This window comes from Vanrija pseudolonga, chromosome 3 (genome assembly GCF_020906515.1).
Source record: "Vanrija pseudolonga chromosome 3, complete sequence".
NCBI classification, from domain to species: Eukaryota; Fungi; Basidiomycota; class Tremellomycetes; order Trichosporonales; family Trichosporonaceae; genus Vanrija; species Vanrija pseudolonga.
The window spans coordinates 1055917-1080196 of record NC_085851.1 but is presented as its reverse complement, the minus strand read 5'-3'; the positions used below and the strand labels follow the sequence as shown (position 1 = coordinate 1080196).

The following is a 24280-nucleotide window of genomic DNA, read 5'->3' as shown; positions in this document are numbered from 1 at the left end:
CGCGTCAGTCGCAAGTCGCGGAAATGAGGCCGACGATTATTTGGGAGACCCCGCAGAGGGCGCTCTTTCGGGCACCCGGTCTCCCAGCCAGCCAGGCCAGCCAATTCTTTTCGGCGTGTCGCAACCACCTTGCTCCTCCTCCTCACCCAACCCTCTCATCAGTCGACGCCGACCCCCGGTGTGGATCATCACCCACTGCGCTTGCGCATCACACCCCACCCCCACTCCCCAAAGCACCACTCATAGACCAACAAAAGCGCGCATCACGAGCTAGCTCATAGCCCATCGCACCCACACCGCACCCACCTCACCTCCCACCCCGGACCCAATCACCACCGCCGAAATGCACCAGAAGGGCAACTCGATCCGTCTCCTCACGGGTGCGCAGACAGACTGCCCAAGAACAAGAGCCGGTTTCTGACCACGAGCGCAGGCAACGCCCACCCCAAGCTCGCCGAGGCCGTCGCTTCCCGGTGAGTGTGAGAGCTGGGCATCGGCATGGTGGAGGAGTGAGCAAGGGGCGGCGCCGACGAAACGGCGCTAGGAGATGTCTTGACCGCGTTCCATGGATGCCAAGTCGGGTGCATAAACGTGCTCTCGACGGCTGTCGTGGTCGCGATGTGCAGCCCGTTGCTCCCCTCGGCCGTCTCGGATGCCAGAGACAAACCTGCAAAAGCAAAAGCATCAGTCGCTGACGCTCGGTTCCCCTCACGCGATGTGCATCCGACAATTACATTGGCTCGCTTGATCGCGTCGTCTCAAAATATCCGTCACTGCCGCCAACCATCACTCGACACTCACAGCCTCGGTATCCCGCTCACGCCGTGCCATGTGTCCAAGTTCTTGTCGCTCGAGACGAGCGTCCAGATCCACCAGTCGGTCCGTGATGAGGACGTCTTCATCCTCCAGAGCCCCTCGCCCCCTGATATCAACGACCACATCATGGAGCTGTTGATTCTCATCTCGGGTAAGTGTGATGGAGGCAGTGTGGCTGTGTAGTGCGTCGCTGTGGTACGGATGCCTCCCTGTGGGCTATCCTCACACCTCCGACCAGCGCGTATCGTGCTCGGAGTACGCCGGCGACTGGAGCTGTCCACCTAGGGCGTCGGCGTAACGACCGCCTCAAACCCAGCGCCTACCTCTCCGCCTGAGCACCACTAACATCTCCAGCGTGCAAGACTGCCTCGGCCAAGCGCATCACTGCCGTCATCCCCTGCTACCCCTATGCCCGTCAGGACAAGAAGGACAAGTCGCGTGCCCCTATCACGGCCAAGTGAGCTGCAGCATTGACATCTGAACCCAGCTAACCACTCAGGCTTGTCGCCAACCTTCTCGCCGTCGCCGGTGCGGACCACGTTATCACGATGGACCTCCACGCCTCGCAGATCCAGGGCTTCTTCGACATTCCCGTCGACAACCTCTTCTCCGAGCCCAGCATGGTCCGCTACATCAAGCAGGAGATTCCGGGCTGGCGCAACGCCATCATTGTCTCGCCTGATGCCGGTGGTGCCAAGCGCGCCACGGCCCTCGCCGACCAGCTCAACCTCGACTTTGCGCTGATCAACCGCAAGCGCAAGCGCGACCTGTCCAATACGTCGGTTCCTACCGTCCCGCCCACCCCCACGGGCTCGGACAGCGGCAGCCACAACGGCGACGTTGACGACGAGCACGACCACCAGCACGACGTCATGGAGCTCCTTGTCGGCGACGTCAGGGGCCGTGTTGCCATCCTCATCGACGACATGATCGACACCGGCCACACGGTCCGCCTCGCGTCCCAGGTGCTCACTCAGCACGGCGCGACCGAGGTTTACGCCGTTGTCTGCCACGGCCTCTTGTCCGAGACGACAATGGAGCAGATGAGGCAAGTGCCCCTCAAGAAGCTCATTGTCACCAACTCGATCGACCAAACCGACAGGCTAGCCGTCTCTGACGGCCTCATGGACATTGTCGACATTGCGCCTGTCATCGCCGAGTCTATCCGCAGGACTCACAACGGCGAGTCCATCTCGGCCCTCTTCAAGCCCGACTTCAACTAGGGCAGGAGAACGGTCATGTAACCGAACCCTCAAAACACAACATTCAACAAGAAGCGGTGGCCCCGCTGTGTACCATTTGTAAAGCCTGTTCTTTTGACGCTAAACCAATGCATTGCAATGGAGGAAGCTGTTGTGTGATGGGAGATACAGAGGGATGGTGACGGATACAGTGATGATTGACAGGTTCTGTTCGCAGCAGCATCGCTCACTTGCTGATGTCGAGGTCGTCCCAGTTGTCGGCTGCATGGGTCAGACAGTTCCTCCCGGTGCACACCCACGAACACCGAGCTGAGCACGAAGGTCAGACTCGCTCTCGCCGCTGGCCAAGCGGAGGTAGGACACGATGAGCGACACATTGTCTGTGTGGGTTACTCCAGTCTTCTCCCACCACCCACCAGTCCAGCGCACCGAGGCAGCCTTAGCTACCTCGATGGCCTTCTTCTTGCGCTCGTACATGATGGGGTCGGCGGCGCCGAACGCAGCGAGCTCGACCTTGAGCGAGGCCGAGGTGGCCTGCACTTCTGCGAGCGAGGCGAGGAGCTTGCGGCGTTCCGGCTGGCTGGGTCAGACGCAACTAAGATGGTGACCCACAGTGTCCTCGCGCCCCTTCTCGGCGGCCTTGAGCGCACCTTTGGTCTCCTTGATCTTGGTCTTGAGCGCCTCGGACTCGACGGCAGCCTTGTCGAGCTGCGCTTGTTTCTGGTGGGTCAGGGAAGGAGGCACTCGGAAAACCCACGGCTGCGCCAGCCGCGCTGGGGAAGGACCAGTAGTCTGGGGTGAGCTTGCAGGGCTACCTGACGAGCTTACAGTTGCTAGTGCCGCTGGAGTGTGTGAGCTCGGGGCGGCAATCGTGAACTCACATCTTGTCGAAGATGACGAGGTTGTCAGAGACGAGCTCGTCGAGGATCTCCTTGACTGTCTGTTGGACTGGGCGTGAGCTGGACCATCGTGCGACTGCAGCTCACCAATCCCTTTCTGCTCTGCATGGGTTAGCTAGCGGCGTGCCTAAGCAACCCACTCGGCGCAATCTTCTCGAGCTCCTTGAGGGTGTAGAACTCGGCCTGGGGTCAGCGTGCTCGGCGGCGGCGACCTGCAGATTCGTGGAAGAGCTCGAGCACTGGGTGGGTCAGTGGCGAACACGGGAGTGATACCCACTCTTGGTCTTCTTCTCCTCGCGGCTGAGGCCTCGCTTGGACATGGTGATGACGAGGAGTGTGAGGCTAGGGTGTGAGCAGGTCAGAGGGGTCAATGAGGGTGGTGAGGTAGGCAGGTGGATGGAGAAGGTGATGATGAGTGGAAGAGAGAGAGAGAGAGAGAGAGATGAGTTGGGAGAAGGAGAGTTGAATCAGTCGAGGGAAGAAAGTCACGTCAACTGGAGGAAGACGAGGAAGACGAGGAGGGGGAGGAAGACGAGGAAGGTGAGGAAGGCGGTCCGTGCACGGCCAGTCGAGGCGACCGTTGCTCGCCATCGGCAACTCCAGTCTAGTCCGTCTTGTAGCTGCACTTCGGCGCGTCTGTGATGCGTGTGGATGGTCACCAGTTCGCCATGTTGCCAGACACTTGCGGTGCCCGGGCGCAAGCTCGTATGCGTACGATGCGACGCGTGCTCTTGTCGAGGAAGGCGACAACAACAACAAATGTTGACCCAGGGACCTCTGTGGCCTCGGTTGTCGGTCTAGTCCGGTGCTTCCAAATGCTCAAACCCATATTCCAGGCACGGCTGATTAGCCAGCACGTATTGCTTGCTCATCTGCGCAGGCAGCCAGCCAAACGCCAGTCACTTCAAAACCAGTTGCATCATCGACGACCCGCCCTCCCTCCACTTTTGCATCTCACCTTCCTCGTCTTCCCCCTCACATCTCCCCACCACCACCATGTCGCTCCCAGCCTGGCCACCCAAGACGAGCGACGCGCAGCTCGCCGCGCTACTCAACGAAGCATCCACCTACGCCCTCGCGCACGGCTTCACGCTCCTCCCCCCGCACCCGGCGAGCGGCGCGCCGCCCGCGCCGACCCACGCCATCGCCGCGCCGCTGTCGCTCTTCCCCACCCCGTTCCCGCGGGCAGAGTACACGCGCGCGCGCTCCATCCAGCGCCTGTACAATGCGCTCTACGCGCGCATCGCGCTCGACTGGGCGTTCTTGGACGGCATCTTTGAGGAGGTCGCCAAGGTCGACGAGTTCCAGGCCGAGCTTTGGACAAGGTGGAAGGCCGTCCGGGACGAGCTGCAGCGTGTGCAGGTGGGTTTAGGGGACAGGGATAAGCTGACTAGAAGCCTCTCCAGCTCGGTATCTTCCGCTCTGACTATCTCCTCCATGCCAGCGGGAACGAGAGCGCGATCAAGCAGGTCGAGTTCAACACCATCGCATCGTCCTTCGGCGCCCTGTCGCAGAAGGCTGGAGAGCTGCACCGCTACCTCGCTGCGTCTGGATCGTTCTTCGACGCTGCGCCCCAGCTTGCCGACGCGACTGCGTACCCCGACAACAAGAGTCTGGTGAACATTGCCGCTGGTCTCGCGGACGCGTGGAAGGCGTACGGTAACCCCAAGGCGATTGTCCTCGTCGTCACCCAGGACGGCGAGCGCAACATCTTTGACCAGCGTGCGCTGCAGTACGAGCTGCAGGCGACCCACGGGATCAAGTCGATCCGCCACACGTTCGCCGAGCTCGACGTGCTCGCCAAGCACGGCGGTGACAAGCAGACCCTCCTCATCCCCAACCCGCTCACGCCCAACGAGGCGCCCGCCGAGGTCGCTGTCATCTACTACCGCGCCGCGTACACGCCCAACGACTACACGACCGGCAAGGAGTGGGACACGCGTGTGTTCCTCGAGCGGTCGGCCGCGATCAAGTGTCCCTCGCTTGCCCTGCAGCTTGCCGGAGCGAAGAAGGTGCAGCAGATCCTCGCGGAACCAGGACAACTCGAGGAGTTCTTGTTGAACCCCGCCCGCCCCGACACAGGGTTCGGTGCTGGTGCGGGGACGCTCAAGCAGGCCGACATCGACGCGCTTCGCGAGACTTTCACTGGGTTGTGGCCGCTTGACGACTCGCCGCTGGGCAAGGAGGCGCAGCAGCTGGCCAAGTCGCACCCCGAGCGCTTCGTGCTCAAGCCGCAGCGCGAGGGTGGCGGTAACAACATCTACCGTGGTGACATCCCCCCATACCTCGCCAAGCTGGACGCCGAGAGCCGGCCAGGAGAGGCACCCAAGCGCGAGGGGTACATCCTCATGGAGCTGATCACGCCGCCCGAGGACGTGCACAACTGGCTCGTTCGCGGCGGCGAGGGCAAGCCGCGTCTCGCTGATGTCGTGTCCGAGCTGGGCGTATACGGCGTCTCGCTCTTCGGCGACGGCAAGACGGTGGTCAACAAGGAGGCCGGCACGCTGCTAAGGACCAAGGGTCGTGAGAGCGACGAGGGCGGTGTGGCAATTGGTGGGGTGCGAGGTCTGCGTCAATGTGCTAACCCGCCAGGAATCAGTTCGATCGACTCGCCGCTGCTGGTGTAATCGGATAGAGATAGACAGGGGCATGACATGCATGGGTGTATACGGGCTGGACGTGGCGTTGGGGTCGTCTAATCTATGTTCTATAGGTTGGTGCGGCGTAACAGGTTGAGGCCAGCGCACGAGTCGCGGGAATGACAGATCCGAGTGTGTCACTGTGGGCAGCGTCGCTGTAGTGTCGGCTTTGTCGTCTTCTCGCCGAATAAGGGCACCGGGTCGCTGGCAAGCCTAAGCCACCTCGCGCTTCATGAACACGCTGCCCACGCCGTCCTGGTACTTGCCGAACGCAGGGCACTCGACGTACCCTTCCGAGAGGTAAAGCTTGCGCGCGGGCAGGAACTCGGGCTCGACGCCCGTCTCGAGCCAGAGCGTGGCGATGCCGCGCTCGCGCGCCGCGGTGTCAAGGAAGCGGACAAGCGCGCGGCCGACGCCCTTGCCGCGCGCGGCGGTCGTCGTGCGCAAGCTCTTGATCTCGCCGTTCCGCGCGTCGATAGAACTGATGGCAACCATGCCGAGCAGAGTCTCGTCGCCCTCCCATGCCGTGTAGAAGGCCACCTTGTCCCCCCGCAGCGCGCTCACGTCGAGCGCATGCACGTTCGCAGGGTCCTCGGTCACGCTGTGCATGTCGGCCAGGTGCTCGCTGATCAAGGCCAGCACGCGGGGGTCGGTCAGGTCGTCCGGCCGGATCGTGGGCCCGCCCGAAGGGGCCGGGGAGGAGGCGTGCGAGGGGGCGGGGTCGAGCGTCATGGCGAGGTCGTGGGGCGAGGCAGTGGAGCTGGACGTTGCGAGGATGGGCGATGTGATTGATTGACTTTGTGCGACGCGCAACACGCTCACCGCCGAGTCGACACAAATATTGTGTCGCGAGTCGTCATGATCGCCGTTTCAGTTCAGCCTGAACACGTGTTTTCGTCATTACGTAACATTGTCGTACTCTACTCTGTGCTCCTGACGTGCGTTCAAGGCGATGAGCTGCAAGCTACAAGGTTCAAGCTGTGAGGAGGAGGTGGCGGACGTGAGCACAAGGTCAGCAGAGCCAGGCGCCAGGGGCGACGATGGGAAAACAGCTATGCCGCGGCGCGCACGGACCCGCCCGCGGCCCCCAACCTAACCCAACATCATCAACGAGTGCAGCAGCACACGACCAACCGAGGCCCTCGAACCAAACAGCATGCTATCTCACCCCCGCGTACAAACAGTCCGCTCAATGCCATTCAGTGCGGTATGCGGAGTGTGCTAGCCCCAACTCAAATACCACCTGCCTGCCCATATAGCCGGGCGGCCTCAATTGAGATGACGCGGCACGGCCACTGTGGGTTCTGCCATGTTCGTGTGGCCCCGCTGTGCGTGGTGTGTGTGTCAATCTGTGCCGTCTGCACTGTGCTTCTGGATGCGCTGTGGTTTGCTGCTGCGTGAACCGGCTGATGCTTGGCCATTGGATTGCTACTCCTTGCGGCTTGCTTCCCTTTTTACACCCCGGTGTTTGCTCATTTTGAGCACAACAAGCAACTAGTGCCACCCTGTGATGATGGGCAGCGAACAATCAGTGATCGAGCAATTGTCCGAGAACTGACGATCTGCTCCAGACAACTTTGAACATATGTCCGATTGTGTTCCTGTGCTAGATCTTCACAAAAGATGTGTCAGTCGTGCTGGACGCGGCGTGTCTAGGCACGCGCAGCGCCAAGATCTTGGTGTCGCTCGCTGAGTTACAGGCCCTTCTTGTCAACAAGTTTCTGTGTTTGGCTGTGTAACAAGTCAGATCTCATTCTCTACCTCGTCGAGGCCCCCAATATTCAAGTCACTGTCCATTAACATAACACAAGCTACGGTACCGTAAAACTAGAGTACCCAAACATGAAAGACGTCCTCAGTGTGTCTAAGGGGGCACGCGGCGGCGCAAATATAGAGCGGAGTGGCGGCGTGGGTGGAGAGAGAGAATAATGCAAGGGGCTTGGAGAAGAGGCATGATTAGGAGGAGGGGAGAGAAGGAAGGAGTTATGCCTCAAGCGACAGAGTGCGGATGCACGCGCCGTTCTCCAGCGTGTAGCCTTTGCGGCAGCGGACAGCGGTGCACTCGCCGCGGAAGCATCCCACGGCGTGGCGGTCGACACCAGGAACGGTGGTGCAGCTGTGATGAAAGTTAGCCACAGGGCCACTGAAGTTTCACCGGGTCAGACTTACTCGACTCCGATAGTGCCGGTTCCGTTGATACCGTAGTGACCGTACCTGCAGCCGCCGCACGACTCGAGCTCGGTGTAAACGTTGATGCACTCGTAGCCGTTGGCGGGGTCGGGCGAGACGTTGCAGGCGGCGCTACCAGGAGGGCAGTAGGGGTTGGCGGCCATGAGCTGCTGGTGGTTCCTCTTGTCCTGGATCAGACGACGACGAGCTTGGCCGGTGGCAGACAGGGGGTGGCTGTAGAGGTATGGGTCGCCTGCAGTGCACGTAGTTCCCTGGGTCATGGTCGGTGGGTTGTTGAGGCACCGGCAGCTCCAAATGCCGAGGAGGCCGGTGAGAAGAGTGCCGGGGGTGGCGAGAGTGTAGAGGTAGTTGGCACAGAACGAGAAGCATGACTGCAGACTTCCCGACGAGGTGGTGGGAGCACCAGAGTCGGCCGGGTTGAGGGTCACGGTGCCGCCGTTCGAGCAGCCGGCGTTGACGAAAGTAGTCCTAAGGTCGTACATCTGTGGGCGTTAGGGAAGTCCAAAGGCTGAGATGAGGGGAAGGAAGAGGGGAAGGGAAGACAAATGTTGGAGGGAAGACCGGCGACTGGACGAGGGAAGACACTCACGGCGTAGGTAGAAAGTCCACTGCAGGCCGTCTGGGAACCAGTCGTAGGGCTAAGACCGAGAGAGGTGATCTGAAGGGCCGAGCAGTAGCAGGTCGACTGAACAATGGGGGCGGGCTGCGACGAGTAGAAGGCGTAGAGGTTGTTCTGGCCGAAGCAGTACGTCTGAGCATGGTCAGCGTTGTCGATGGTGTGAAGAGGGCCCAACGTACACGGCAGGCTGCCGGGCTCGGCTGGTTGGACGAGAAGGTGAATGAGAGGCCGACTGAGAGGAGGTAGCAGCCAACAAAGGTCGAACTCTGTGCGAGAGCGACGTTGGCGGCGGTGAGGACCGCGGCGAGGAAGACGAGAACACCCCTCATGGCGAGCAAGTTTTGTCGGGTACTATAGTTGGGGGTGACGGTGGAGGCACAAAGGAGAGAGGGGGGGGGCACGAAGAGGTAGTGATGCACAAGCGAAGAAGTGGAGAAAGGAATGAACAGGTGAGTGTGAAGAAGAGAAGAGAGGATTGAGATGGGAGGGGGTTCTTATGGGAGTCGGAGGGGGGTGGGTGGTTGAGTGGACAGGCGGTGTAGACAGGCGGGAGTATAAGGAAGGCGAGGAAGACACAACAGTGTCGCGGGTGGGCAGCGACGACGCAGCGACGAGCAAGAGACAGGAACAGGGGGGGCAGCCAAGCCTGGCGTGGTTCAGTCTGACTGTTTACTGTTGGCAGGGAGGGGGGAGGGGGGAGGGGGGAGAGGGGGAGGGCGCAAGGGGGGAAGGCGGTCCGTGCGTCAGACGGTCACCTTGGGTGCGATGCCGTCGTCGTTGTCGCTGCCGCTGCTGCCGCCGCCGTTTGTCCCAATTGCCTTGTTTGTCGTTGATGCCTGCGGGTCCCTGTACGCCTCTTGGCTTGGGCATGTATCAGCCAGTCACTCACTCACATGCTGGTGATAAGGGCATCCCTGTTGGCATATGATCCAGGCGGCAGTGGTTGGTGGCTACAGTAGGTGTGCAACACACGCCGTCAGGTTGTAGCCACATTGATCAACGCGCCGCTCCATCCAGCGCCACCACAGTGCGCCGGGTTGCGCGGTCGCGGTGCGCGTGGCCGCGGGGCACCTGCGCATACCGCAGACCCCGCCTGCTCAGATCCAAAAGTCACTTTGATTTCTGCCCAGTCCATTCTAGGCACCCAGGGACCCGTCCGAGACTCTGGTGCACTACTGAGCTAAAACGCTCAGGGACTGGGCTCCTGGGCTCTACTGTCTCAGTTTGTCGTGTTTGCCCACGCTTGATCGGTGCAGCCTCGAATGCAGCAGACCCGGACCCGCCGGCTGGAACAGCGTCGAACAGCCAAGGGACAACCACATGGTCGGTAACATTTCCTGACCGCTCTCGACTGCCGTAAGGACCCCAAGATAAGCAGGACAAACCTTAGTCCGGTCCGGATCAATTGGGTGGCGCCGCCACGCCAATGCTTTACGACGCTTGCTCGACCTCGTATCCCTGTCGGCCAGGCTGCTCTTGATGTAGCTACTCCGCAACCACAAGGAGGTGCGAGACAGACACAACCCAGGATCTGTGCATTATGGGTCGGTGTTGATGGAGGTGGGCATGTGGGTGCGCGGTTGGCCATGCTGTGTAGGTGTAGAGGCTGCCCACTGCTGGCTGGGCAGGCCCCAGCCCTGGTTGATGCTACGCGCCTGGGCCGCAGTCTACAATCACGCGCTACGGCGTTTGGCAGGACACACCGCACAACCCAAGAATGCAAGTTGATTTTGGGGCGGGCAAAGAGAAGCATACCGGATCCACAACCACACCCATCCAAAAGACTTTGCATCCACTGAATGGCAGGCTTTGAATACAAGGTTTGTATTCACCCAGACCACGAAACAGACTATTTGTGGCATTCCTTAGCCGTCACCGTCACCTGACCCGACCCAACGGTCGCGATGATCACCAGTATCAACCCACACATCCAGACCCAACCAGCTGCGACGGTTTTTTGGACCTAAGTGTAAGGGTACATAGGGGCGCGACCGCAGCCAAGCGCCGCGGCAGCTCATGCCGGCTAAGAACATTCCAACCACCCTTGAATGAATGAGGTGGCACCGCCGTGAGGCCCGAACCTCTGCCTGCTACATCAACTGCTAGTACCAGCTCGCGCAAGCTCCTCGCTCAGCAGCCAGGAGCATTGTGGCACAACACAGAGCTGCGGGTCGGGTCGGGGCGCATCCCCTGTGGTGCTGCTGTTGACCGATTCGTAGAATAGAGCTCAGTCTCCAATTCCCGACAGGAACGGACGCGCGAGCCGCGAGAATGTCGGAGCAATTGGTTGTCTGTGCGCCACGGAGCATAGCCTGCCCAGCCTTGTCCGTTAGGCACAGCGCAGCACCCGTCTATGAGTTTAATTGGGGCTAGTGTGCGGAGTTCACAAGTGAAGGGGGTGGGTGCCTCGCTGATGGTTGGTGATCCCCGCCCTAAGACCTGACAAACAACACCAAAAACGGGCCGGAAGCCACCAAAATCAACGATCGCACCGAGAAGGCCTGCCGCCCCCACCACCCCAAACTCTATACAATACGGCGTATGCTGGACTATTCTCTGGGGCTTAGGCACCTTAGGCACGATTGACCGAGCCGTAGTCGAGGCACGATTCCGAGGTGGAGGCTTGATCATGATGGGAACCACCATGCCCGATAGGGTGTGTGGCCTGGGCGACCAGAAAGGCAGCGCAGCTGTTGATGTCATGACCCCAAACCTAGTCCTGTTGTTGTTTGTTGATGTCGTGTTTGTGTGGGCATTGACACGCTGCTCAACCGTGACGAGCGCCAAGCCGGGTGGGTGTGACAACGGTTCAAACGCCGACCGACTATGACATCGTCGGTCTTGAATCACCTCCCTTGTGTCGCCGTGCCTCACTGCGATGCGATACCGATTTGTGTCCTTTACCCTCAACAAGAATCGGCATCCCGGTGTTTGTGAGACGCCAAGTAATGGTTACCTTGAAAGGGCGTCGCAAGCTGGTACAACAACACATCACAGACATCCCAGCATCACAACAACGAACATATGTAAACAAGGCGCAAACAAACAAACAAACACAACCAACCAAACAACCAACCAAACAACCAACCAACCAACCAAACATCCTAGTCCAAAGTGACAACACGCAGTGACACTGTTGCGGCCGTCACTCGCCACTGCCGGCTCACCGAGGCTTCGTCAACACTCTCACAAAGTACCAAGTGTCAACGCCTCCATCACAGCGCCACGCACACAACGCGTCCAGCGAAACGCCACCCAGCTAACTCCCAGTGGACCACACACCACACAGCCGCGGCAAACGCGAAACTTAATGATCACCTCAGCGGTTCGATCGGATGCATAGCCGAGGTACAGTACCCCAGTGATCGTGTTGGTGGGATTGCCGGCGGCGGCGGTGTCTCGCCGCGGCCACCTCCGCGACAGGCGGAGCCGCGGCCCGCGTCGTGCGCGTCGTGGTGGGCAGTGTATAGCGCCGAAGTCGCTGACGTCGGCGCTTAGTTTCATCACCACTACTTCCCACCTAGCGCTGTAGCCGATCAGCGCTGTAGCCGATCCATCAACGAGGCAAGCTAGGCGCGTCGAGAGGCGCGCAGCGAGCACAGCCAGCACCAGGACTAGCCAGCACCAGCCCCGCAGTCTCCGCAGTCTCCGAACTATCGGACCGTGTTCTGGGCTACTGACGTCGGACACTGATCGGCACGCCCACCTGCTGTTGACTGGCTAATGTGCGGTGCATGGAAGGCGTAGTTAGTAAGTACTTAGTTGCTAAGTACGGCCAACGATTCCCAAGCTAAAGGGGCCCTAGAAGCAATTGAATAGGTAGTTGCTCAGCCAAGTGGGTGAGCAATCGCGGACATTCAGAGCGGGCTAGTACCGTGGTGAGTAAGGTCTTGAGCAGCAGCGACGGGCGAGGCGGTGGCTTGAGCAAGGCGTGGGATGCTGGCGTTCGTTCTTGCGACACGGAGTCGATCAGTCAAGGAGATCCTTGAGTGAGAAGCAGAACTGCAACACGGCAAGGGTGAGAAGGCGACGAAGCGACGAAGAACGTAGCGCTTTCGCCAGTTCGCCAGGTGCTGCGGGTCGGGTCGGGGCTGGCCGTCGGCTCATGGGCCATTTGACGCCACCATCTGCGCCAAAAGAACACCGAAGAGCATCGCAAGCATTAGCGGAGCTTCCAATTGTGTACTGGCCATGCTGTCCGTGCAGCAGTGTAGCAGTGCGGCAGTGCAACATGAGAATTGACTCGTTCTCACGGAGCCGCATCGACGCCTCATATGCTCTCCGCCTCATAGATCTCGGTGAAATGCATATATGTGTCGTCTCAATGCGGACGCCATGTCATGTACGGTGAATTGAGGCGCGAGGCGCGCGCGGATGCCGTTCCGTCGGAGTGCTGCTGCAGTGTCGCGATAAGTGACCGACCGACGACTGGCGGGCTGCCGCCCAATTTGATTTGACTGAAATCAGGCAATCTGTGCAATGTCCACCCAGCCTCTGACATCACCGCTGCACACAGTCGAGGTGGCCACGGACCAGCCAGTCAGTCAACACTGCGCGGGTGTGCCACACATTGGCGTTTTCGGCCCAAACGCTTCCCGCATGCTAAGAGACCACGTGGATGCATAGACGGATGGAACCAAACGCATTGGACTGGGGGCTACTAAAAGTATGCGTGGTAGTGTCCTGGTGTCTGTGGCGCATGCCTGGAGTCGTCAGTGGGTGCTTCCTGGACGGTCAAAACTCACAATAGTGGTGGGTACGAACAACACAAGCTCCCGCTCTCTCCCCTCGCTCCCCATCTTCGTTCACCACGTCCTAGACCATGGATGGCGAGCGCTTGAGAGTCTAGTTCCGGCGCCTAGCGGAAGTGAACTTCAGGGGTGCCCAAGGCGTGTGCTGGGTGTTTTCGTTCGTTCCGGGTACGAGCGTTCTCAGCCACTTCCTGATGCGTTCGTCACGCTTGTGGTGGGGGTTGTAGTCCCAGTCGGGGATTTCGTCTGCTTCCTCCTTGAGCTTGCGCAGGGCCTTGTGGAAGGCCTCTGCTGGGGTTTGGGGTGGCATGTCGAGGTTCTCTGCTGGGGCTGGCATGGTGTCTGGGGTTCGGGTGGTATGTGGGAGTTGTTAGGAAGTGAAAGTTGTGTGAAGTGTGGGTAAGTGTGGGAGTGGTGAGTGGAAGGTGAGAGGGAACGGATCGTGACGAGTAATATTTATATGGTTAGGAGAGAGGGGCGAACACTCATGTCCTCTCCTCGCACTCGTTCTGACGAGGTCGCGAAGGCGGCGTTGATGAGCTCACCATCATACCCGGGGGCGTTGTCATCGCCGCCTGTCGACAAGACATCCATCAAATCCACACAACCACGCACTCCTCGCGCACACTGTTCCCGCTTGTTGACATCTTGATGGGACAGCGAAGGCAAGCCTTCGTGTTGGTCGCCGTCTCATTCTCCAAGCGATAAATATCCCCCATCAGGTCGTCGTCTCTATCTCTCAACACATACTCTCTCCACTCCTCTTCTCTCCCCCCAAATCCATCCAACCCAACTCATCACCGCACAACCCCAACACAAACACACACAAGGACAATGCTGCCCGACCAGCCCGCTCAGAAGCTCAGCCGCGGCGAGGCTCTACTCGCTAGGGTGAGTAGAACCGCCCCCCACACTACTCGTACTGACATACAACAGCTCCGTTCTCTTGTCGACAACGACCCTGTCGCCACGACTGAGGCTGGGCGCCAGCCGAACGCCCGCTATGCCACCACCCCCGCCGACAAGTTCTGTGCCACCCACTTCGGCGAGCTCTACGAGCCAACCCCCACCGACGCTCCCAAGGGCGCCCCTGTCTCCCAGGGTGTCAGCGCGCCCGAGGTTCGCCACCCGCTGGACCAGGACTGGGACGCAGCCTACAAGTTCATGGACTGGGACGAGCGCCAGATCGCCAAGTTCAAGGAGTTCATGACCCTCCGCTTTGGACTTTCTCACCTGCCGAGCCAGCCTCTGGACGCTGTCACGCCAACCAACAACATTGCCAAGGAACGCCTGGCCACGCGCCAGCCCAGCAGCGGCCCTCCCAATAGCACTGCTATTCCCAGCGACACCAATGCGAACGTGAAGAAGGATGCCAACCCCCTCGTCGGTGATCTCCTTCGTGCCATGCAGCAGACGGTTCCATCGACTCGCAGTCACCTTCTCAACGCTAAGGCTGCTGCCCCGGTCACCGCTTCTGCCTCGGCGAGCGCCTCCGCTCCCGTTCAAGCCCACGACCACACCCACCCCGACTTTACGCTGCCGTCGTGGGTTAATGGCCCACCTGCCCACAACCCCAACCCGTGCAGTTTGCCTGGCTGCACCTGCCCGGCCCCACCGCCTGGCTTTGACTACGCTGCCCACCAGCCTCAGTTTGCCACCAGCGTCAACGGTCGTGTCGACACTCGTGGCGGCACCATCCCAGTCCCCACCTACGCACCGCCTACCAGCTACGCTCCGCCTACCAGCCACAGCACCCCTTACATGGACCCTTCCGGCGTACTCTTCCGTACGGGTGACGACCGCGCTCGTGACGCCGACGCCAACCGCCCCGAGCGTGGGCCGTACTACTACAAGCCCCCCATGAAGGTCGTGCGTGGTGAGGGAGGCGCCGACACGGTCGCTCCTAGTGGACTCCCTGCCCGTTATGAGTACCCCCAGGCGGGTGTCCATGGCAGTATTGCCGTCGACCCCTTCACGCATGGTTCAACCAAGAAGCCGGCCACAGGTGACACTGCCAGCTACTTAGCCACACTTGCCCAGCTTGGCTACGGACCTCTCACCTACAACCCCTACAACCCCTACAACCCCTACAACCCCTACAACCCCTACAACCCCTACAACCCCTACAACGCCCCCTTGGGCGACTTCTCGTATCCCAGCCGCCACTTCTCGGCACCTCGCCCGAGTGGCAGCTCCGACCCCCACGTCGCGGACCGCGTCTCCACCATGCCCCCCGGCGGCAGCAACGTCCACAGCACGCAGTCCACTCCCCAGGGCCACCCTACCAACTGCTCGTCGGCTGAGTGCTGCCCCCAGAACCAGCCCCGCCACCTCCCGAGCGGAGTGTACAACCACACGCCTGTCACCACCGCCCAGGACGTCAACGCAAGCCGCGTCATGACGGCTCCTCCCAGCATCCAGAGGAACACGGTCGCCGACATGGTTGCTGCCCACCGCGCCAAGTCCGCCTCCATCTACCGCCCGCCTCACCACCGCCGCGCGCAGTCCACCCTCAGCACGCCAGCGAACGGCGAGTCTTCTGGCAGCCAGTCGGGTGGTGCCACCCAGAACGTCCCGAGCAGCTTTAACGCCAACATTGGCGATCAGGACTCGCGCGTCCCACCCCAGGGCAAGGCCTTCTTCGTTCGTGGCCCTCGCAAGACGGCTGAGGTCGCGGCTCACTGCGCGAAGGAGATGAACAAGCTTGAGATGAGCATCATCGGAGGCGCTGTCAAGTCGACGACGACTGGTGAGGAGGTCAACAAGGCCAACCTTACCGCGCACAAGGGTGCAGCCCCCACCGACGGCGTCGCCCGCCCTCCTCGTCCCGAGGCGCCGGTCTCGTCTCTCGACGCTTCCACCAAGCCATCGTCCTCGGCCCCGGCTCGCAAGACTGCCCGCATCGTCGTGCCTGATTGCACGACGCTCACGCCTGCCTTCCAGAAGCGTCTTGACGAGGTTCTTGCACGTGCGCCGGCCATTCGTGCCAGGAAGCCTACATCAGAGGTCAAGGTCTTTAACGCTGGCTCCGCCGCTGTTGTCAACAGCCCGGACAGCGTTGACGCCGCCTCCACCGAGGCTCAGGTTACCCCTGTCCTCCCGTCGTTTGAGGAAGCCTACAGCGCCCTCGTTTCCGCCCTCCCTCCCTTCAAGATCGAGGACCAGATCCTTGCCACCGGCGATCACACCGACCCAGTCGTTCGCGGCGCGACGTCTGAGATCAAGACGCACGCCGCCTCCAAGGAGTCGACTACAGACTCCTCCCCCCAGCCCTCATCTTCGACCCAGCCTCACCTGTCCGACGCTGAGCAGCAGGAGCTCGCTGCAGCCCTTGAGGAGGGGCTCCACCTCGAGCAGTCGCGCAAGTGCTCCGTGAACGGTCTTGGCCTCGACATGTCAACCTCGACGCCCTCTGAGACAGCGGACGTCGCGGCCGCCGCCGACCCTGCCCTTCCTGTCAACGACAAGGGTAAGGGCAAGATGGCCGCCAAGGTCGAGGACGCCTCGTGGGAGGACGAGTACGACGACTGTGGCGAGTACTACGAGGCGTGTGGCTTCGTCCTCATCTAGGGCAATGCGCAAGCCCAGCGCATGCCACCCAGTTTCGACTGAGTGGCCAGTTTCGTTTCTTTGGCCGTGGCTGTTTCTTCTGTTGTCTCTCATACTGTACCCAGACTCGTAAATATCCTGTCTCCTTGATCCCTCTCTCTTTGACCCCCTCTCTCTTTGATCCCCGGTACCTTTGATATCCAATCTCTTTGATTCCCAGTCTTCCTGTATCAAAGCTTGTAATTGCATATGTGAATGTTGTATAATAATGTGGTAGAGGGCCGGTGGGAGCAGGTTCTAGGACAGCGGCGGCGGTCAGACAACCGCCTGGTCGAGTGGATCTTGTGTAGCCGAAAGGCAGCCGAACACGGGGCCATCTCTAGCCAGATTAAGCACCTCTAAGCTTCCCCAAGCGAACTCCCAAGGTGCCAATCACATGCGTGTCATAGACAAGCCGCAGCAGAAGTCAGTTTGCCCGGCGAAGTCATGGTTGTGGACCGCCACTGGGGAGGAAATTCCACGTGGCAGCCTCGCACCACCACCCGTCCATGCATTGCTTACCCACTAACACCTGCTCTAAAGCACTGTAATTATTTTTAGCTACGCTTTGGGGAGGCGGCTGTGCATGTGAGTGTGGGGATTGTCGGCGGACGAGGGATTGCAGCCTCCTTTTGCGCGGCACGACGTCTTGGCGCGCGCTGGGTCGCACCCTGTCCACACACCTTGTCGCACTGACGCCCTCCCGTGCGCTGCTGACTGAAGGATTGGTAGCGGGAGCATTTGGAGACGATTGTGTCAAGCGCTGGTTGGCGTCGAGAGCGAGTGATGACCACTTGTCGCACAACACGCCCCTTCTTCACTCTCTTCTTCCACTCACCCGCCGTTCAGCGTACTACTCACCCACCATTCTTCCTACCCATACCCATTACCTAGCTAGCTCTTTACCATGGTCAACTTCAAGGAGCTCTTCAAGAACAAGAACACGCTGCGTCGCAAGGCCAAGGGCGACGTGCCCGCCGAGGACGAGGTGGTGGTGAGTCAACCTGCCGTGTCGAGCCGCGCTGACCGTGTGTGCAGCCATCCAGCAGCGTGCAGGCGGCGGTGCAAGTGTCGCCTCAGCCTACACCGGCACCAGAGAAGCCACTGCCCCTTCCACCGACGCCGAGCTCGTTGCCTCGCCACTTCCCCAAGCTTGTCGCTGCCGGCCGACTGCTCCCGCCCCCAGTTGACTCCGACGCCACGCCGACGCCAACCGTGAGTGTGCCCGCCGGTCCCGTACCTAGCTGACCACAAAACAGTACCTCCGCGCCATTAATATGGCCTGGGACCCAGCCGCGCACAACGAGGACCGTGCGCTGACCAACAAGTCGCTCGGCCAGCTGAAGAACCTCGCTCGCCCCTTCGTTGGCCCACTCCGCGCCGGTCTCGCCATCCGCCCGGCGACCTACGAGGAGCTGGAGCACCTCGGAGGTGGCGCCCAGTCAGGTCTCCCGGCGTTTGTGGGAGAGATTGTGCTGGGCAAGTTCCTCATGCAGGGGCGGATCTGGTCGGCTTTCCAGGCGACCGGAACCGTGAGGGACAAGAACGGACGCAAGGTCAAGCGCGCCCTAGTCGCAAAGTTCGCCCTCGTAGACAACATTCTGTCGGGACGAGAGCTGGCAGAGGAAGCCAGCTTTTACCTCCAAGCGGCGCACCTCCAGGGCTCGGTGGTCCCCCACCACCACGGCGTCTACTTCGCCCAACAACTCCACGTCGCCGGCGGCATGTCCCGAGTCTTCTGTGTCCTCATGGACGACGCGGGTGTGGACCTGGTGGACAGGAAGGGAAAGGGAAAGGAGGTACAGGGTGGGATGGGCCAGCAGCCCTCTCGTCTCCAAGCAGACGACGAGTCCCTCGACCCCACGGAGCGCCACCAGCGAGTCGTCCCGAAGTGAGTTGACGTGGTTGACCGTCATAAACTAATGGCGCACAGGGCCAACATTGTCAAGCTCTACCGCGAGCTGCATGCTGCTGGGGTGGTCCACAACTCGCCCAACGCCAAACACTGGCTGATGCCCCTCGGCCGTCCCGACCTCCTCCGCCTCATCGACTTCGGGCGCGCCGACCTCCGCCCAGCGGCCAGTGCCGGCCCGTCCGGCGGGAACGAGCACGCCTTGCAGGAGTGGAGGTACCACGCCATGCAGGAGCGTGCCATGGTGTGCGAGCTGGTCGGGCTCCCTTTCGTGAAGAGTAAGTACTTACATCCTGGGACTGGGCGGCGCTAACCCCTATCAGCCTATGCTTGGGGAAGCGAGCTCGAGGACGCGGTGAACGGTGCCCGCCGCTGGGTCCGCAAGCACTCGGACAGGTGGAACACGAACCACCAGGAGGCGTGGGACATGGCCCCCGCGCCCGAGCTGTCCGAGTCTGACCTCGAGGACGTCGGCACCGAGGCGGCGGCCAGCGAGTGGCGGTACCTGGTCCAGGCGCCCTTAACTCTCGGGCAGCTCTTCCGCACCTGGAAGACGGGGGGCGAGTACGGCGCACCGTGCTCGCAGCTGTGGAACCCATACGCTGAGAGTGAGTGATGGGATGGCGAGAAAGCAGCTGACGGGCAGCATTCTGCAAGGGACCCGACGCCGCGGTCGAGGAGTACCGCGAGGCGTACAAGGAGTGGCCTGAGTGGCGCCGGCTGGACTTTGAGGACTGGTTCGTAGGCGCCGCGTTGGAGGGGGAGGAGTAGGCTGTATCGAGTCTGGGGAGTGATGTGTCGTCGCCGCCGTATTTACTGCATAGTGTTGTGCATTGGATGATTTGATGGTATTTTTCTGTTGTGTTGCTTGGATTCTACTGGGCACCGGCTGGTATCAAAGAACCTCTGGAGCTAGCTCCATGCACTTAAATCAACTGAAAACAATGCGTGAGCTGCGAGCGTGTGTTAGAATCGTTGGGGGGCAGTCATCAGCGAGGGGGTAGCGCTGCGCTCGGATGAGGTTGGACGAGGTTGGACGACATCCAGGGCGGGTCGTCGAGCGTGTGTGTGTTGGATGACCACCGCCTTCAGTCAACCCTCTGTCCCTCGCCTTGCCCCGCACTTCGGACGTCTTTCTCCCAACACTTATCTCCTCGCCCTCATCTGCACTTGACACTGTCATACTCACCCCTTGGTGCGACTTTACCAATACCGTGCCCCACGTCCGCCACACCTCGCACACCATCCGCCCATCCCTTCCAGGCCCCACCAGCATCCAGTACGACGGCCTACGCTCCCCTCCCGACACCAGGAACAACCAGAACAGACGGCAGCCCCAACCCAGTCCTGCTCTCCCCTGTCCCACTCCAGCTTCTCGCGACGACTGGCCCTCGTGGCCGTCCCCCCACCCGTCCAGGAGCCGACTTGAGCCCCTCGCCCACCATGGAGGCCCCTCGTCCCGACACCGAACTCGCCCCCGGAGCGTCGGCCACCACGCAGCTCCCGGAGCCGCCAACAGCGTCGAACCCCCCACAGCCAGCAGTGGCACCAATGCACGCCATCCGGCTCGTCTTCGAGCCGCCCCTGGCTACGCGGCCTGCCGACCGGGTCAGCCACGTGGCTGACTTGCCCGAGCCGTTCGTCGGGCCGCTCCCGGGAGTCATCGCGTCCAACGACGAGTCGTACGACAAGACGGCGGCCGCGCTGCTGGTCGAGTGCGACAAGGTCGGTGCGCGGGTGGCGGAGTCAACGGGGGAGAGCGAGCGCGTGGTGATCACTGTCGGCGAGGCCATCATGGAGGGGCGTAACTGGGCTGGGTTCCAGGCGAAGAAGGGCTCTTTCCGCCTCGTCGCCAAGCTCACCGACGACGTGGCGAACAGCAACGAGCTCACGACAGAGATGAGCATATACGGGTACCTCCAAACCCGGGGGTTAGTCGGCGCGGTCGTGCCGTTTCACTATGGGCTGTTCGTGTCGTCCCAGCCCGCGCGGGAAGACCTGTTGAAGAGGAAGAAGAGGCATCGGCTGGTGTCAGCAGAAGGGGAGGTGACGGTATTCTGTGTGTTGTTAGAGGACTGTGGTGTCGAGCCGAAAATGGAGGCAGAGAGACTTCCCTTGGCGGACAAGTGAGCCCTCCCCCACCCGGAACCCGCTGACAGCAGGAAAGCGATATGCAGGCTATACGCAGAGCTACACGGCGCCGGCGTGCTTCATGGTTCAGCGAAGCCGAAGCACTGGCTGCACGACGGCAAGAAGTATCGTCTCATCGACTTCGGTACCGGCGCCCTCTGGCCCCCCAGCGAGGCAGGGGCAGCTCGTGCCGAGTGGGAGAGTGCGGCACGGCGAGAGCGCGGACGCGTGTTGGATGCGCTTTGGCCCCCGGGCTATTCGGAGATTTGGCGCCGTGAGCGGGCGAGGGTGGTGAAGAGGCTGTGGCCTGGTGATGGTGAGTTCGGGCTAGGGTGGGTGGGGCTGACTGGCAGCAGGTGTTGACGGTGGTGCTGGCGCATCTGGGGCGAAGATCTGAGGGCATATTGGAAACTGGCAAGGAAGAGCCTTCTTGTGATGCAAGAGGTACCTCGATCCATAGTTCATGCGTCTTGTTGTACACATGTACTTGTACGCGCACCTCTGTTGTGTGACGACTGACGCACGCGTGACCGCCCACCCCCCAAAGTGCCACGCCACCCATTGTGTCAATCTGAAACCGCCACACCCCGACCAAACAATGACAACTAAACTAGTATTCATACAATGCTAACGAGACAATGGAAATAACAGCGCAGCGGGCACAAGGGCCTCTACTTGCGCTTGGGAAGGGGCTTGGTAATGATGCGGCTCGAAAGCAGCGGCACCTTGGGGGCCGGCGCCTGCGCCTGCGCAACGACCTTGGGGACGGGCTTCACCTCGACCTTGTTGACCTTCGCCACCTCCTTGGGCTGGGCCTTGGGCGGGGGGACGACGACGAGCTCGTCCTCGCTCTCAGACTCGGTATCGACGTCCATCGGCTCGTCCTCCTGCTCGTAGTATCCGGCGTTGGGGTCGTCTGGCGCGGTGTCAGCGGGCTCAAAGAAGGGAGGGAAGGGGGCTCACGGCTGTCACAGTACCCCGACGAACCGGGGAAGCGGCGGCCACAGGGGCCGACGACGCCCATGCGGATCGCGGCGCGGTTGTCCGCGTTGAAGCGGCACTCGGTGGTGAAGTTGGGCTTGGTGGCGTAGCGGGCGTTGGCGCTGGTGGACATGTTGTTGCTGGAGGTGGTGGTGTGGGTGTGGTAACTGGCGCTGGGGCTCGCTGATATAGGTCCTTGGGACGGGGAGGGCGCGAAAGTGGCCACAATGGCGAAGCGAGGTGCCGCGTCCGTGGCATCATTGTTCCTTATCGACTGCACAGCAGCACTCATTCAACGCGCCATGATCGTCACCGCGCCGTTGTTTATGCACGCGACGGCTCAAAACAAGTTCAAAACGTACGTGAGGCAGGTTTGTACTGTAACGTCGTCGTGGTGGAGGCGTGGCACTCGCGTCGTGGTGGAGGCGTGGCACTCGCCAGGACGGGTTGCAACCACCGTTCACCCCGAAGTGCCATCCCTCATCCGTCACTTATCCCAGTCGCACCAAGTGACAGCGACGGACTAACGATGTACACCCATAAACCTCTGAGCATGCACCATGCACACAAGCAACCGGCACATCACGTCGCCACATACCCCGCACCACCCCTGCGCCTCAGAACCACGCCCCATGATCGCCTCCTCGCTTGCCCCCCTCCACCCCGCCCCGGCCCGTCCATGTGCCCTCCCCGCTCATTGTCCTCTACAAACATTAAACCGCTGATGGCTCGTCCACTAACAACCCCACACCCACCATGTCCTGGAACCCGCGCGACCGCCCGCGCACCGCCGCGCCGATGGGGCCACGCCCCGCGCCTTACCCCTCCCTCTACACCATTCCCGAGGCGGGCGAAGAGGGCGATGGTGTCATCAAGGTTGGGCCGCACAGCGAGGCAACGAGCAGCAGCGAGGCACAGAACGCGGGTGTCAGCGACAACGACACCCGCCCCCGCCCCCAGGCCGCCGTAGGCCCGGCCGCTGAAGCCGCCGCCGCCACCCCGACGCAAGCCGAACAAGCCGAGGTGGAGATGGACAGCGTGCCCGTTGCCACTGCCGCTGCCGCTGCTCCGGCTAGCACGGACATCGTCCAGCCGTATCCGTGGCACAACGTACGTCTGCTCCCCGCATGGTGACTCACGGCAGCTCTAGCCCACTGTCTCACCGCCCGGCCAGCCGGCGCCGGCGCCGGCGCCGGTCGCCTGCGCGCTGACTGCGCCCTCCCGCCACCCGCTCCGCCTTTGCCAATGCACATCCACATGCAACATGAATACACTACTACAGTCCAGGTCCAGTCTTCCCGCTAACCAACCCTAAAGCAAGGCCTGGCGCAGCGCCGTGATCTTGGAGAACATGGCGCCGCAGCACCCGCCGACAATGACGCCGCCCCACGTCTTGCCGTCGCCCGCCGCCTCGGCGGAGCGCGCGATGCCGGCGAGCTTGGCGGCCCACTCGGGCGGCGACTGGCCGGGCTGGCGGATCCACTTGCGGTTGACCAGGTCGAGAATGTCGCCGCCGTCGGGGTAGATTACGAGCCACGGTGCCGGGCCGGCAGGGTGCGCCGCGACGGCCGCGGTAAACTCGGGCACGAGCGTGTCGAGCAGCGCGGGCGCGGTGCAGTTGATGCCGATGCCGTGCGGGCGTGCGCCGGGGCCCTCGAGGAGCGCGTCGACGAGCACGTCGACGCTCACGCGGCCTCCCTTGCCGTCCTGCTGCGGGTGGCCGTTGGGGAACGCCGACGCGATCCAGAACAGCGGGCGCGCGGCGTCGGCCGGCAGCTCGGCGAACAGCTGCTCGACGGCGAGCCGGATGCCCTTGTACTCTGAGATGAGGGGGACCGTCTCGAAGGCAAGGTACTTGATCGAGTTCCACGACTTTTCGGCCGCGTACACGCGCAGGCGGTCGAGGTGCCACGCGGCGAGGGCCGCGACATGCCCGTCAAACTCGGCGCCGGTAGAGTAGTTGACGTTCTCGTCGCTGTCCTCGACGTAGGCCTTGGGGCCGTACGGGGGCGCATAGAAGCCGCGGTACTCCTGCGCGCCGGGCAGCGTGGCGCCGTAAGCGCCCAGGCTGAGCGCGACGGCTGACGTCGAGGCGGCGGACACGTCCGCGGCGAGCTCGACAGCCTTGCCGAGCACAGCGGCGTGCGTGTCGCTCGAGTGGCCTGCCCTTGAGAGCGAGTCGACCGTCATCTGGTAGCTGGGGCCATGGGTCAGTGCTGGGAACACGGTGGTAACGGCGCACTCACGTAGCCGTCTCGATAATGTCCGCGCCGGCGTCGACAAAGCCCTTGTGGGCAGCCGTGACAACGCCGGGGTTGGAGGTGACCAGCTCGCTACCCCACATCGGGCCGGAGCAGTCGTGTCCGAGCTCCTCGAGCGTCGCGCCCTTGCCGGTCAGTTTTGGTCTGCAGCAGTACACGTACCATGCCTCCATCGAGAACGAGAATGCGAGTCATGGTGGGAGGTGAGATGGGAAGGCAAGTGGGCAGGGTAACTCCTCTACTCGATTTATAAGAACCTCGGCAACAACAACAAATCCTGGGCTCTGAACTT

At 61.6% G+C, this 24280-nt stretch overlaps 11 protein-coding genes across 11 annotated transcripts; 5 read left to right on the top strand and 6 right to left on the bottom strand.

The window, feature by feature from the left end:
* Positions 1-2244: 2244 nt before the first annotated feature.
* On the bottom strand, positions 2245-3237 carry mnd1 (Meiotic nuclear division protein 1; the record flags this gene model as incomplete). Its single annotated transcript, XM_062770508.1, has 9 exons — positions 2245-2279; positions 2318-2398; positions 2435-2594; positions 2631-2738; positions 2776-2810; positions 2847-2860; positions 2900-2966; positions 3058-3100; positions 3178-3237. 9 exons carry the CDS (start codon positions 3235-3237, stop codon positions 2245-2247), a joined length of 603 nt encoding a protein of 200 aa, XP_062626492.1.
* Positions 3238-3889: 652 nt separating this feature from the next.
* GSH2 (Glutathione synthetase) lies at positions 3890-5592 on the top strand. The gene is made up of 3 exons (XM_062770507.1): positions 3890-4279; positions 4312-5470; positions 5510-5592. The coding sequence occupies exons 1-3, from the start codon at positions 3914-3916 to the stop codon at positions 5542-5544; spliced, it is 1560 nt and encodes a 519-aa protein (XP_062626491.1). The 5' UTR covers positions 3890-3913; the 3' UTR covers positions 5545-5592.
* Positions 5593-5769: 177 nt separating this feature from the next.
* ysnE (putative N-acetyltransferase YsnE) lies at positions 5770-6288 on the bottom strand (the record flags this gene model as incomplete). Its single annotated transcript, XM_062770506.1, has 1 exon — positions 5770-6288. One exon carries the CDS (start codon positions 6286-6288, stop codon positions 5770-5772), a length of 519 nt encoding a protein of 172 aa, XP_062626490.1.
* A 1046-nt stretch (positions 6289-7334) lies between these two features.
* priA_5 (Protein priA) lies at positions 7335-8997 on the bottom strand. Its single transcript, XM_062770505.1, has 4 exons — positions 8545-8997; positions 8336-8497; positions 7726-8228; positions 7335-7672 (listed from the first exon to the last, which is right to left on the bottom strand). The coding sequence occupies exons 1-4, from the start codon at positions 8692-8694 to the stop codon at positions 7540-7542; spliced, it is 948 nt and encodes a 315-aa protein (XP_062626489.1). The 5' UTR covers positions 8695-8997; the 3' UTR covers positions 7335-7539.
* Positions 8998-13210: 4213 nt separating this feature from the next.
* Positions 13211-13453, bottom strand: LOC62_03G003975 (uncharacterized protein; the record flags this gene model as incomplete). Its single annotated transcript, XM_062770504.1, has 1 exon — positions 13211-13453. The coding sequence occupies one exon, from the start codon at positions 13451-13453 to the stop codon at positions 13211-13213; it is 243 nt and encodes an 80-aa protein (XP_062626488.1).
* Positions 13454-13950: 497 nt separating this feature from the next.
* Positions 13951-16686, top strand: LOC62_03G003974 (uncharacterized protein; the record flags this gene model as incomplete). The annotated part of the gene is made up of 2 exons (XM_062770503.1): positions 13951-14007; positions 14053-16686. The coding sequence occupies 2 exons, from the start codon at positions 13951-13953 to the stop codon at positions 16684-16686; spliced, it is 2691 nt and encodes an 896-aa protein (XP_062626487.1).
* Positions 16687-17611: 925 nt separating this feature from the next.
* LOC62_03G003973 (uncharacterized protein) lies at positions 17612-19387 on the top strand (the record flags this gene model as incomplete). The annotated part of the gene is made up of 6 exons (XM_062770502.1): positions 17612-17698; positions 17743-17919; positions 17964-18595; positions 18638-18894; positions 18940-19224; positions 19263-19387. 6 exons carry the CDS (start codon positions 17612-17614, stop codon positions 19385-19387), a joined length of 1563 nt encoding a protein of 520 aa, XP_062626486.1.
* Positions 19388-20059: 672 nt separating this feature from the next.
* LOC62_03G003972 (uncharacterized protein) lies at positions 20060-20746 on the top strand (the record flags this gene model as incomplete). The annotated part of the gene is made up of 1 exon (XM_062770501.1): positions 20060-20746. One exon carries the CDS (start codon positions 20060-20062, stop codon positions 20744-20746), a length of 687 nt encoding a protein of 228 aa, XP_062626485.1.
* A 671-nt stretch (positions 20747-21417) lies between these two features.
* On the bottom strand, positions 21418-21860 carry LOC62_03G003971 (uncharacterized protein; the record flags this gene model as incomplete). Its single annotated transcript, XM_062770500.1, has 2 exons — positions 21418-21662; positions 21710-21860. 2 exons carry the CDS (start codon positions 21858-21860, stop codon positions 21418-21420), a joined length of 396 nt encoding a protein of 131 aa, XP_062626484.1.
* Positions 21861-22483: 623 nt separating this feature from the next.
* LOC62_03G003970 (uncharacterized protein) lies at positions 22484-23032 on the top strand (the record flags this gene model as incomplete). The annotated part of the gene is made up of 2 exons (XM_062770499.1): positions 22484-22837; positions 23015-23032. The coding sequence occupies 2 exons, from the start codon at positions 22484-22486 to the stop codon at positions 23030-23032; spliced, it is 372 nt and encodes a 123-aa protein (XP_062626483.1).
* HMT-2 (Homocysteine S-methyltransferase 2) lies at positions 22987-24183 on the bottom strand (the record flags this gene model as incomplete). The annotated part of the gene is made up of 3 exons (XM_062770498.1): positions 22987-23924; positions 23974-24113; positions 24151-24183. 3 exons carry the CDS (start codon positions 24181-24183, stop codon positions 23039-23041), a joined length of 1059 nt encoding a protein of 352 aa, XP_062626482.1. The 3' UTR covers positions 22987-23038.
* Between the last annotated feature and the right edge of the window lie 97 nt (positions 24184-24280).